Source organism: Natator depressus, chromosome 1, assembly GCF_965152275.1.
Source record: "Natator depressus isolate rNatDep1 chromosome 1, rNatDep2.hap1, whole genome shotgun sequence".
Lineage (NCBI taxonomy): Eukaryota > Metazoa > Chordata > Testudines > Cheloniidae > Natator > Natator depressus.
Genome location: NC_134234.1, coordinates 275,118,917 through 275,133,215, shown reverse-complemented (window position 1 = coordinate 275,133,215; position 14,299 = coordinate 275,118,917). Strand labels below are relative to the sequence as shown.

The 14,299-nt window shown below is 41.7% G+C and overlaps 1 protein-coding gene across 7 annotated transcripts in view; it reads right to left on the bottom strand.

The window, feature by feature from the left end:
- Window positions 1-14,299, bottom strand: part of PPFIA2 (PTPRF interacting protein alpha 2) — a 617,960-nt gene that overhangs the window by 158,952 nt on the left and 444,709 nt on the right. For all 7 annotated transcript variants that reach the window (XM_074941964.1, XM_074941966.1, XM_074941963.1 and 4 more), the window contains one exon: window positions 8,855-8,971. In XM_074941964.1, the coding sequence (XP_074798065.1) occupies window positions 8,855-8,971 (117 nt within the window). The remainder of the gene's footprint in view (window positions 1-8,854; window positions 8,972-14,299) is intronic.

The window sequence follows — 14,299 nt, the reverse complement described above, 5'->3', positions numbered from 1 at the left end:
GTCCTTGGGCCGGTTTTGTTCAATATCTTCATTAAGATCCAGAGGATGGTGTGGATTGCACCCTCAGCAAGTTTGCAGATGACACTAAACTGGGAGGAGAGGTAGATAAGCTGGAGGGTAGGGATAGGATACAGAGGGCCCTAGACAAATTAGAGGATTGGGCCAAAAAGAAATCTGATGAGGTTCAACAAGGACAAGTGTAGAGTCCTGCACTTAGTACAGAAGAATCCCATGCACTGCTACAAACTAGGGACCGAATGGCTAGGCAGCAGTTCTGCAGAAAACGACCTAGGGGTTACAGTGGATGAGAAGCTGGATATGAGTTAACAGTGTGCCCTTGTTGCCAAGAAGGCCAATGGCATTTGGGGATGTATAAGTAGGGGCATTGCCAGCAGATCGAGGGACGTGATCGTTCCCCTCTATTCGACATTGGTGAGGCCTCATCTGGAGTACTGTGTCCAGTTTTGGGTCCCACACTACAAGAAGGACATGAAAAAACTCGAAAGCGTCCAGTGGAGGGCAACAAAAATTATTCGGGGCCTGGAACACATGAGTTATGAGGAGAGGCTGAGGGATCTGGGATTGTTTAGTCTGTGGAAGAGAAGAATGAGGGGGGATTTGACAGCTGCTTTCAACTACCTGAAAGGGGGTTCCAAAGAGGATGGATCTAGACTGTTCTCAGTGGTAGCAGATGATAGAACGAGGAGTAATGGTCTCAAGTTGCAGTGGGGGAGGTTTAGGTTGGATATTAGGAAAAACTTTTTCACTAGGAGGGTGGTGAAACACTGGAATGTGTTACCTAGGGTGGTGGTGGAATCTCCTTCTGTAGAAGTTTTTAAGGTCAGGCTTGACAAAGCCCTGGCTGGGATGATTTAGTTGGGGATTGGTCCTGCTTTGAGCAGGGGATTGGACTAGATGACCTCCTGAGTTCCCTTCCAACCCTGATACTCTATGATTCTATAGTGGACTGTATTAGTAGGAGCATTGCCAGCAGATTGAGGGAAGTGATTTATTCCCCTCTATTCGGCACTACTGAGGCCACATCTGGAGTACTGCATCCACTTTTGGTCCCCCCACTACAGAAGGGATGTGAACAAATTGGAGAGAGTCCAGCGGAAGGCAACAAAAATGATTAGAGGGCTGGGGCACATGACATACGAGGAGAGGCTGAGGGAACTGTGGTTATTTAGTCTGCAAAAGAGAAGAGTGAGGGGGAATTTGGTAGCAGCTTTCAATTACCTGAAGGGGGGTTCCAAAGAGGATGGAGCTAGGCTGTTCTCAGTGGTGGCAGATGACAGAAGAAAAAGCAATGGTCTCGAGTTGCAGTGGGGAGGTCTAGACTGGATATTAGGAAACACTATTTCACTCGGAGGGTGGTGAAGCACTGGAATGGATTACCTAGGGAGGTGGTGGAATCTCCATCTTTAGAAGTTTTTAAGGCCTGGCTTGACTAAGCCTTGGCTGGGATGATTTAGTTTGTGTTAGTCCTGCTTTGAGCAGGGGGTTGGACTAGATGACCTCCTGAGGTCACTTACAACCCTAATATTCTATGATTCTATGATTCTACACCATGCTATATTGGCGAGAACCGCTCTCCCACCACCATAGCTTCCGTCTCTCGTTGAGGTGAACTAATTATGTCGACAAGCACACGCTCTTCTATCAATGAAGTGCATCTTCACCATTTCAAAATGTTCTTCCTTTGTTAGTTCTGCAAGTTAGGCATTGATCTCTTGTTGCACTTTGAAGTTTTCCAGAATCAGTTTGGGCTTAACGCATATGAATTGCAGATCTAGTTGTCAGTAAATAGGACAGATAGAGTGTTTTATACTCTTGTAAAACTACTGTTACAGCCAGTTACTGTTACTCCACAGGTTGTTCTGCAGTTGAAAATCATGCACTATACCAAGGATCCGCAACCTTTGGCACGTGACCCGTCAGGGAAAGCCGCTGGCAGGCCGGGATGGTTTGCTTATCTGCAGCATCCGCTGGTTCGATCAATTGCAGCTCCCACTGGCCATGGTTCACTGTTCCAGGCCAATGGGGGCTGTGGGAAGCAGCGGCCAGCATATCCCTCAGCCCGCGCCACTTTCCGCAGCCCCCATTGTCCTGGAACGGTGAACCTCGGATAGTGGGAGCTGCGATCGGATGAACCTGCGGACGTTGCAGGTAAACAAACTGGCCCGGCCCGCCAGCAGCTTTCCTGACACGCTGCTTGCCAAAGGTTGCTGATCCCTGCACCATACTATACATGTTCCTATATTTGTAATCTGATTACACAAAATTCCAACTATATCCCTAAGTGTTTTTCCTTTGTTTTTATGTCAAGCAATCCAGTATTCATGTTAAGCTTCAAAATATTTATTTAATTGTTATTCTTGCCAACTGCTGTGGTGGCTGGATCTATGATAAAGGATAACTAAAATACTTCTAAGTCCCATCCTAAGGACCAACTGCTCTGAATAATTATAATTAGGGCTGTTGATAAATCGCAGTTAACTCATGCGATTAACTCAAAAAAATTAGTCGTGATAAAAAAATTAATTGCGATTAATCGCTCTGTTAAATAATCGAATCTCAATTGAAATTTTAAAAATATTTTTAGATGTTTTTCTACATTTTTAAATATATTGACTTCAATTACAACACAGAATACCAAGTGTCCAGTGCTCACTTTATATTATTCTTTTTATTACAAATATTTACACTGTAAAAACGATAAACAAAAGAAACATTATTTTTCAATTCACCTCATACAAGTACTGTAGTGAAATCTCTTTGTCATGAAAGTGCAACTTACAAATGTAGATTTTTTTTTGTTACATAACTGCATTCAATAATAAAGCAACGTAAAACTTTAGCGCCTACAAGTCCACTCAGTCCTACTTCTTGTTCGGCCAACTGCTAAGACAAACACATTTGTTTACATTTACTGGAGATAATGATGCCTGCTTCTTATTTACAATGTCATCTGAAAGTGAGAACAGACGTTCACATGTCACTTTTGTAGCCTGCATTGCAAGGTATTTACGTGCCAGATATGGTAAATATTCGTATGCCCCTTCATGTTTCGGCCACCATTCCAGAGGTTCCATGCTGATGATGCGCATTAAAAAAAATAATGCTTTAATTAAATTTGTGACTGAACTCCTCGTGGGGGGGAAGAGAATTGCATGCTTCCTGCTCTATTTTACCCACATTCTGCCATATATTTCATGTTATAGCAGTCTCGGATGATGACCAAGCACGTTGTTCATCTTAAGAACACTTTCACTGCAGATTTAACAAAACGCAAAGAAGGTACTAATGTGAGATTTCTAAAGATAGATACAGCACTCAACCCAAGATTTAAGAATCTGAAGTGCCTTCCAAAACCTGAGAGGGATGAGGTGTGGAGCATGCTTTCAGATGTCTTAAAAGAGCAACACTCCAATACGGAAACTACAGAACCTGAACCACCAAAAAAGAAAATCAACCTTCTGCTGGTGGCATTTGACTCAGATGATGAAAATGAACATGAATTGGTCCGCAGTGTTTTGGATCATTATTGAGCAGAACCTATCATCATCATGGACACATGTCCTCTGGAATGGTGGTTGAAGCATGAAGGGACAGATGAATCTTTAGCACATCTGGCTCATAAATATCCTGTGATGGCAGTGCCATGCGAACACCAGTTCTCACTTTCAGGTGACATTGTAAACAAGAAGCAGGCAGCATTATCTCCTGCAAATGTAAACAAACTTGTTTGTCTGAGTGATTCGCTGAACATGAAATAGGACTGAGTGGACTTGTAGGCTCTAAAGGTTTACATTGTTTTATTTTTGAATGAAGCACTTTTTTCTACATAATTCTACATTTGTAAGTTCAACTTTCATGATAAAGAGATTGCACTACTGTACTTGTAATGGGGGAATTGAAAAATACTATTTATTTTGTTTTTTTACAGTGTAAATATTTGTAATAAAAATAAATCTAAAGTACTTTTTGTATTTTGTGTTATAACTGAAATCAATATATTTGAAAATGTAGAAAATATCAAAAAATATTTGAATAAATGTATTCTATTATTGTTTAACAGTGCAATTAATTTTTTTAATTGCTTGACAGCCCTAGTTATAATACCCATTGCCTACAAAACTTGAAAATCATAGTTTGGCTATTTATTGAGTAGGAGTATATAGATTTATAGACTTTCAGGCCAGAAGTGACCATAATGGTCATGTAGTCTGACCTCATACAGAACACAAGCCAAAGAATCTCATGCACTTTACATCAAGCCTGTTACTTCTGCTTGAGCTATTATATATCTTTTAGAAAAATATCCAATCTTGCTTTAAAAATGTCAAGTGATGGAGAATTCAGCACATCTTTGGGTAAGTTGCTCCAGAGGTTAATTGCCCTCACTGTTAAAATATGTTTCTAGTCTGAATATGTCTAGCTTGAGCTACCAACCAGTGGAGCTAGTTATGTCTTTTTCTATTAGATTAGCAAAAAGAAAAGGAGGACTTGTGGCACCTTAGAGACTAACCAATTTATTTGAGCATGAGCTTTCGTGAGCTACAGCTCACTTCATCGGATGCATACTGTGGAAATTGCAGAAGACATTATATACACAGACACCATGAAACAATACCTCCTCCCACCCCACTCTCCTGCTGGTAATAGCTTATCTAAAGTGATCATCAAGTTGGGCCATTTCCAGCACAAATCCAGGTTTTCTCACCCTCCGCCCCCCCACAGACAAACTCACTCTCTTGCTGGTAATAGCCCATCCAAAGTGACCACTGTCTTCACAATGTGTATGATAATCAAGGTGGGCCATTTCCTGCAGAAATCCAGGTTCTCTCACCCCCTCACCCCCCTCCAAAAACCACACACACAAACTCACTCTCCTGCTGGTAATAGCCTATCCAAAGTGACCACTCTCCTTACAACCTGCATGAAAATCAAAGTGGGCCATTTCCAGCACAAATCCAGGTTTTCTCACTCCCCCACCCCCATACACACACAAACTCACTCTCCTGCTGGTAATAGCTCATCTGAAGTGACCACTCCCCCTACAATGTGCATGATAATCAAGGTGGGCCATTTCCAGCACAAATCCAGGTTTTCTCGCCCCCCCCCCCCACAAACTCACTCTCCTGCTGGCAATAGCTCATCCAAACTGACCACTCTCCCCACACTGTGCATGACAATCAAGGTGGGCCACTTCCAGCATAAATCCAAGTTTAACCAGAACGTCTGGGGGGGGGGGGAGGAAAAAACAAGGGGAAATAGGCTACCTTGCATAATGACTTAGCCACTCCCAGTCTCTATTTAAGCCTAAATTAATAGTATCCAATTTGCAAATGAATTCTAATTCAGCAGTTTCTCGCTGGACTCTGGATTTGAAGTTTTTTTGTTGTAAGATAGCGACCTTCATGTCTCTGATTGCGTGACCAGAGAGATTGAAGTGTTCTCCGACTGGTTTATGAATGTTATAATTCTTGACATCTGATTTGTGTCCATTTATTCTTTTACGTAGAGACTGTCCAGTTTGACCAATGTACATGGCAGAGGGGCATTGCTGGCACATGATGGCATATATCACATTGGTGGATGTGCAGGTGAACGAGCCTCTGATAGTGTGGCTGATGTTATTAGGCCCTGTGATGGTGTCCCCTGAATAGATATGTGGGCACAGTTGGCAACGGGCTTTGTTGCAAGGATAGGTTCCTGGGTTAGTGGTTCTGTTATGTGGTATGTGGTTGTTGGTGAGTATTTGCTTCAGGTTGGGGGGTTGTCTGTAGGCAAGGACTGGCCTGTCTCCCAAGATCATCTACTATCAGAAATCTATTTCCCAAATAGGTACCTGTAGACTGTAATTGGATAAACCTAAACCTTCTTCTGGATAAACTAAATAGATTGAGCTTCTTAAGGCTCTCAGTATAAGACATGTTTTCCAGACCTCAAATCATTCTTGTAGGTCTTTTCTGAATCCTTTCCAATATTTCAACATCCTTTTTAAAGTGTGGACATGAGAACTGGACACAGTATTCCAGTTGTGGTCTCACTAAGGCCTGGTCCACACTACACAGTTAGGGTGACACAAGGCAGCTTACATTGACCTAGCTGTGGATGCGTCTACACTTAAATTTAACTCCCACCTACGTAATGGCCCAGCTACACTGACTTAATAACACCACCTCCCCAAGAAGTGTAGAGTCAAGGTTGATGTAGTTAGGTCGATGTAGTCCATCAGCATAGATGGTACGTTACTCATATTGACTGTTGCTGGCCTCCAGGAATTGTCCCACAATGTCCCATAGGGACTGCTCTGGTCACTGTTGTGAACTCCACTGCCTAGAGCCCAGGTGTACAGGAAGCCTCCCCTCCCCTTTCAAGCACTGCACATTTTTGAAATTCCTTTTCCTGGTTGCCGGCTTGGCAAGCACACCTAGCAGCTCTACACTGTTGTGTGCAATTGCCCAGCGGACCATGCTGACTACACACTGCAGAGGCGCTCCAGCCTGGAGTACATAGGAGGTGTTGGATCTCCTGGGAGTGTGGGGAGAAGAGGCTGTGTAGACCCAGCTGTAGAAACATTGACATCTACTAGCAGATTGCTCGGGAGGAGAAGGGCTACAAGAGGCATCAGCAGCAGTGCCGTGTGAAAGCCCAGAAGCTGTGGCAGGTGGACCAGAAGGCAGTGGAGGCCAACAATCGATCTTGTGTGGAGCCGCAGACCTCCTGCTTTTATAAAAAGTGGCATGCCATCCTTGCCAGAGATTCCCCCACAACCTCAAGAGTGAATAGAGGAGCCCAAGTCACAGGCTCCCAACATGAACAGTGAGGAGGAGGAGGTGGATGAGGAAGACGAGCAGGAGTATAGAGACAGGTGACTGGGGGATCCAGCTGCTTAGCAAGCCAGGATATGTTTGACTTTAGCGCAGTCCAGCCAGTCCTGACAGTTGAGCACAGGCAAGCCTGATGCACGGAAAGGAACCTCTGGTCAGTATACAGTCAATAATGATGTACCAACAATACCAGAACAGGCTTACGACAAACTCTGCCTCCCACCCTCCTCCTGTGCAATATCCTATGCACCGCACCAGCTGTACTTTCAAAAAAGCAGAGGAACGATTCATCTGTTTTCCATTTAAACAAAAATATTTTCTCATAACCATAACTTTTAGGTAGATAATCTTATATAGTGTGCACAAACTGCAAAATCTTATACCTTGTTCTTTGTAAATGGATAGACTAGCATGGTCTTCAGTTTGCATAATTGATATGGACGGGGATCAGAGGAGGATAAATATCTTTTAGAGGAGTCCTAGGATGTCCCTCAGAAATTATTTTGAAAATTAGTAATGCTTGGTGCAAAGGAAAAAAATGTACTCTTCACAACTGTGTTTACGAGGCCCAGAAATGTGTGTTCTCAGACACAGATTGCATAGAGGGGTGAATTCCACCAGAAGCAGGGAACTCAAATCACCACAAACTTCCCTTCAATTTAGCGATAGAATTATCAAGGACAGGTTCCCAGGAACCTCCTCTGGGGCACTACTGGTGTTACTGAGGAATGATGATAGTCTCATAATCCTACAGAAATCTGCTTGTAACTCAACTAGGCATTACAACTTACAGGGTGAGATCCTCTCATGTAATTATAATTACGAAACAATAATGAATAATTGGAATAATAATGGACTATAGTATGTGTTTATCAGAAACTATTATGTGAAATTGTATTTCACGGTCTACAAAGGAATTACAGTTGCTGTGGGAACTGTCATAGGGCTTTGAGGACTCAACTCAGCCAGTCATTAGATAGTGAATTCAAATATGCCTTAAGACTGCAGTCCTTATATTGACAAGCAGCCTCTAATTTTTCTAAGACTAATACTTGCAACCACAATTAGGTGTCTAGACGTCTAAGTCCTGTGGACAATCACAAAAATGGAGATTTGATGAGTTCCTTTTAAATATCAATCTCTATTTAATAAACAGAATTTTGAGAAGACTTCACTTAGCATCAGAGAGAGGCAAGCACCGGTGGCCTGAGCAAAGGACCGAGAACGTAAGATCTAAACTGGCTTTCATATAAGCCACCTGTGGGGCACTGGGCAAAACACTCACTTTAACTGCACCAATTTCTCCATCTGAGACATGAGGACAGTAATGCATACCTACTGACTTCCCATGCATGTCATGGGAATTAATTTACTGTTTATAAAGCATTTTGAACATGTAAAACACGAGACAGTGCTAAGCACTATTGGTATTATTTAGTAGTTTTTTGGGGTGATAGTGTGCATCATTTGAAAGTAATAAGGGAAGGTTTGAAAGTGGAAAGTAAGGCAAGCATTCCAAAAGAAAGTCTGAAGTAGGAGAAGCTCCACAGACATTTTACACATTTCTTCCTATTAGCTGCAGGAAAAAATGAGATTTTGGAACAGAGCAATGGGTCTATTGATTTATTAGTTCATAGATCTACTGGTTCTCCCAGAGACCCATTTAATGATTTTAATGGAGTCTTCTGGAATTTCCAGTAGAGAGTGATTCATGGTGTACTTTACCATCATTGTCCTTCCCCGAGTTTCCACTTATAGGGAAAAACTTTAATTTCCAGATAGGACTACATAAAAGTCACACTGGAGGAGGCCCAAGTGTTCTGTTCATGTTCTGGGATGTGCCAGCCTTCTCTGGCATCTGGTGGGGACTTTCTACAGCTATGGTCCAACAACCTGGGTTTGCTTGATGGACCAGAACTGGGCCCAGTATCTGAATCTGATTATTATGTTAGTTTTAGTTTCAATATTTCTCTTTACCTTGACTTACTGGGAAAAAAAAAACTATTGTTTTATACCTTTTCATGAACCTTTTGCCCTGGCTCCATTCCTTCAATATGTTCTGATTCAGCAGGCCCTTCTCCAGATGCCATTTTCCTTTGAATGTGTGCATTTTGTTCACGTAAAGCTACAATCTGCGAATGAGAAGAGAAATAAATGGTTAACATCATAGAAATCACTAAGCAGGTTAGCATGAAATGTATTAAGGTCTTGATCCAATCCTTGCAGACACAAGGAGCCATCTACTTGGCTTCAACTGTGGATTTGGGGCATACATTTGTAAGGGATTTATAAAAATACTATCATAATTAATAAATCATAAAAATTATTAGGGCACAAACTTATAAAAATGATGTTTAAATAATATTGAACATATGACATAAATCAATAAATAGTAACAAATGCAATTTTAAGGCATGCTCACTCATATTTAACCTCACCTAGTGATGGGGCATTTTTCATTTATAGTTGGTTAGAAATCTGAAAGATCTAATAGGTCACTGAGTTCACTTCCCTACATGGACAGGATACAATCCTTTGTAAAGGAAACAACAAATATAAAGCTGACACTACAGGAAAACCTGGCCAAAAGGCCAAGAAGAAACAAGCCATTATGTAAAATGAAGTGTCTGTTCTAAGTGTGAATTTCATAACATTCAGCCATTATGACATGTATTTGTAAAGTGTAGTTTATGATGAGAAAATCAACTATGCAAAAAATGGCAACATCTTACTCAACAAATATGCATCCTGTTTGAATTCATTACTTTCCTAGTTAAATTACATTTGCTTGTCTTTTAATTGTTTTTATTTTTAGCCTATTTCAACTCTTGTTAGGACTAAAAGGCGAACACAGTTTTTTGAGAGGAAGCTGGATTCCCTTCTGGCTTGCATATGGTCATCAGAATTAATTGTTAATTAATTGTTAATTAAGTTCCACTTACAGAATCTTTGTTACTGAAGATAATCATAGAATCATAGAAATGTAGGACATGAGGCAAGACCAACTTTTCAGGTGTTTTTCTAATCATTTATTAAAAACAATGGGGATTCCAAAGCCTCCCTTGGAAGCCCATTCCGGTACTTAACTATCCTGATAGCTTGAAAGTTTTCCCTAATATCTAACCTAAATCTCCCTTGCTGCAGACTAAGCTCATTACTTCTTGCCTACTTTCAGCGGACATGGAAAACAATAAACACAGTCCTCTTCAGAACAGTCCCCTCTAGTGGGGCCCCACTCCCACAGAACAGGGGTTAAAAGCTGCCCTGGAGAGGGCTGTGACTGGGAAATGGAGTGAGAACAGCTGTGGGAAGCTGTGGGGAAGCAGCCACAGCTGTGGCCAGCTCAATTAGGGCCCAGCTGGCCCTTATAAGAGGGCTGTGGGCCAGAAGCTGAGGAGTCCCACTCTAGCCCTGGAGTGGGAATGGCTAGCTGTCTGGGAACAGGGTGCCTGAGTAGAGCAGCGCTGGGGAGCTCCAGCCTGATAAACCCCCAGGTTGAAAGCCTACAGAGGCAGAGGGGCAACCTGAGGATAAGCAAAGGCAGCAGGTCCTTCCCCCTTGCCTGTGATGAGTGGCCATTACACTGCAGTCTGCCCCAATGAACAGGGGCTAGCTGATGACTGGCAGTAGCCACTGAGGCAAGGTGGGTCTAGAGGGTTGGGGGTTCCCTGGGAGTGGAGACCCAGAGTGGGGGTCCTGCTGGGGCAGAACCCAGGGAAAAAGGCACCAGGGTCTGGGAGGGACATGGGGACAGTGGCAGGTGAGACACCGGTGTATAGATGGCGTTCCAGTGCGAGTGAAGAGCTAATTCCCTGGATGGCCAGCAGGAGGCGCTGCACCAGTGAGTCTTGTCCCACTATACAGCCCTTCTCATATCTGAACACTGTTATCATTTCCCCCTTCAGTCTTCTTTTCTCAAGATTAAACATGCCTGATATTTTTAATCTTTCCTCAGAGGTCAGGTTTTCTAAACCTTTTATCATTTTTGTTGCTATCTCTGGATTCTCTCCAGTTTGTTCACATCTTTCTTAAAGTGTGGTGCCCAAAACTGGACACAATACTTCAGCTGAAGCTCACCAGTGCAGAGCAGATCAGAAAAATTACTTCTTGGGTCTTAAATATGACAAGCCTATTAATATATCCCAGAATATTTGCCTTTTTTTGCAACTCCATCACATTGTTGGCTTATATTTAATTTGTGATGAACTATAACTCCGGATTTTTATTTTTCCTTCTTAAGTACTTTTCACTTGTCTTTATTGAATTTTCATTCCCTTCATTCATTTCATGATGCACAGGATGGAAAGAGCCCAGTTTGACTTTGTACAGGAGATATGACACAGATATGCCTTGAATGATTAATAAATAATGATTCCTTCTGGCCCTCAAAAATAAGGAAAGCTCTTCATCTCTGTTTAGCCCAAAATAGGATCCACCTAAGAAGACAATAAGAAAATAGTTCACATCATGTGAGACACTTTGTCTATGGGCTCACAGATCAGCCAAGGTTAGGCATGGAAAATGGCTAAATAAGGGTATTGTTAATTATCTCTCATAATATACTTATGGATAAAATCTATTTCTCCTACTCAAGCTAGCTAAAAAGAACTTCAGCTTACCAAGCAAGAGTCATACTCCGCTTTCCTATCCAAAGCGGCCCATTGCACGATAAGTGGATCAGGAAAAGAAATGTGTGGGAAAGCTGCACATTAAAAAAACCTAGCAATGTGGCTTTAATATTGAAGGTAAAATTGGGCAAACAGTTACCCCAAGAAATGGAAGACACATATTTTTACCCCACTTAAAAACCATACGTTGTTTCCTTGTCAATCAATTATACCATGAATAATTTGTCTTTCAACCCAAATTAGAATCTGAACATTTGTTTGCCTTATGAGTCAGATGTGTATACTTCTATATGTGGAAAATGTCTCTTGTTCTACTATAAGTCCTAAATAATATGAAATGCTTATGTATAATCAAGGACTATGTATTATGTCCTCCAAATTTAGAAGGTTATAAGGATTTTTTTGGATTTCATTGTAAATAATTGCTGTATTCTAGAAGTCATAGGAATTGTCTGGCACAAGGAAGGAGAAATGTTAAAAGATATAAACCAGGGTATAACTTTAGGATATTAAGAGCAATTGCTTAAAAGGGGAGGGGGATTCCAATTGATAGTAGGGGCAAATAATGAAATACAATCTTCAAAAAGAAAGTTAAAAAACCTCCAAAAAGAGAAGGATTAAGGAAATTTGTTATATGCCATCGCCATCTACTGGATACCAGTGGAAGCAGCAGAGAAACAAAAAGCTGAAATTTGAGCACCCACTTGGCACATGTCCAATAGGAATCAGAGGGTGACTCCCTCTAATGAGTACTAGCACTGAAGTCACCATGTGCTCAGGTTCCTTGAGTGAACCCAACCCAACACAAGAAGCTGAAAAATACTAAGTGCGACCAAAGCCTGGACCAGCCATGTGGAAAGGACTTTCCCCATCCCAGAGTAAGTGATAAGAAGTGGTGAGATTTCATTTAAAAGATTCAGGGGGTAGCCATATTAGTCTGTATCCACAAAAACAACAAGAAAAGGAGTACTAGTGGCACCTTTAGACTAACCAATTTATTTGAGCTCAAATAAATAGTCTCTAAGGTGCCACTAGTACTCCTTTTCTTTTTTGCGGATACAGACTAACACGGCGGCTACTCTGGGAAAAAAACAAGGAATCTGGTGGCACCTTAAAGACTAACAGATTTATTTGGGCATAAGCTTTCATGGGTTAAAAACTCCACTTCAGATTGTATTTCCCCATCTATTCTTTAATATAAATAACTGTAGGTTATCTTGCTGAATCTACACTGTCCAGTGACAGGTTTCAGAGTGATAGCCGTGTTAGTCTGTATCAGCAAAAAAAAAAAAGAGGAGGAGGAGTACTTGTGGAACCTTAGAGACTAACAAATTTATTTGGGTGTTTTTGTTGTGTGGTGTGTGGTTGCCCATCTAAACAAGAGATCCACTTCCTGGACACTACAGTACTAATGAGCGATGGTCACATAAACACCACCCTATAACGGAAATCTACTGACTGCTATACTTGCCTACATGCCTCCAGCTTTCATGCAGACCACATCACACGATCCATTGTCTACAGCCAAGCTCTAAGATACAACCGCATTTGCTCCAATCCCTCAGACCGAGACAAACACCTATAAGATCTCTATCAAGCTTTCTTAGAACTACAATACCCACCTGCTGAAGTGAAGAAACAGATTGACAGAGCCAGAAGAATACCCAGAAGTCATCTACTCCAGGACAGGCCTAACAAAGTAACAGAACGCCAACAGCCGTCACCTTCAGTCCCCAACTAAAACCTCTCCAGCGCATCATCAAGGATCTACAACCTATCCTGAAGGACGATCCCTCACTCTCACAGATCTTGGGAGACAGGCCAGTCCTTGCTTACAGACAGCCCCCCAACCTGAAGCAAATACTCACCAGCAACCACACAACAAAACCACTAACCCAGGAACCTATCCTTGCAACAAAGCCCGTTGCCAACTGTGTCCACGTATCTATTCAGGGGACACCATCATAGGGCCTAATCACATCAGCCACACTATCAGAGGCTCGTTCATCTGCACATCTACCAATGTGATATATGCCATCATGTGCCAGCAATACCCATTTGCCATGTACGTTGGCCAAACTGGACAGTCTCTACATAAAAGAATAAATGGACACAAATCAGAGGTCAAGAATTATAACATCCAAAAACCAGTTGGAGAACACTTCAATCTCTTTGATCACTCGATTACAGACCTAAAAGTGGCAATACTACAACAAAAAGACTTCAAAAACAGACTGCAATGAGAGACTGCTGAATTGGAATTAATGTGCAAACTGGACACCATTAATTTAGGCTTGAATAAAGATTGGGAGTGGATGGGTCATTACATAAAGTAAAAACTATTTCCCCATGCTAATTTTTCCTCTACTGTTACTCACACCTTCTTGTCAACTGTTGGAAACGGGCCATCCTGATTATCACTACAAAAGTGTTTTTTCTCCTGCTGATAATAGCCCAACTTAATTGATTAGTCTCCTTATAGTTGGTATGGCAACACCCATTTTTTTCATGTTCTGTGTATATATATCTTCCTACTGTATTTTCCACTGCATGCGTCCGCTGAAATGGGTTTTAGCCCATGAAAGCTTATGCCCAAATAAATTTGTTAGTCTCTAAGGTGCCATAAGTACTCCTTGTTCGTTTTTACCATCCAGTGAGACCTCCAGTAATCATATTTTAGATTTTAACTCCTTTATAAGTCCAAGCAAATTGACCTAAGAGATTGAAAAGAATTGCTTTAAGCAATTGCTTTTCATATTCTAAACTTGTCCCTTTTTGACCAAACTAGTTAAAGAGATGTAACTGCACTCTTCAAAGCGCTGTAAAGGCAAG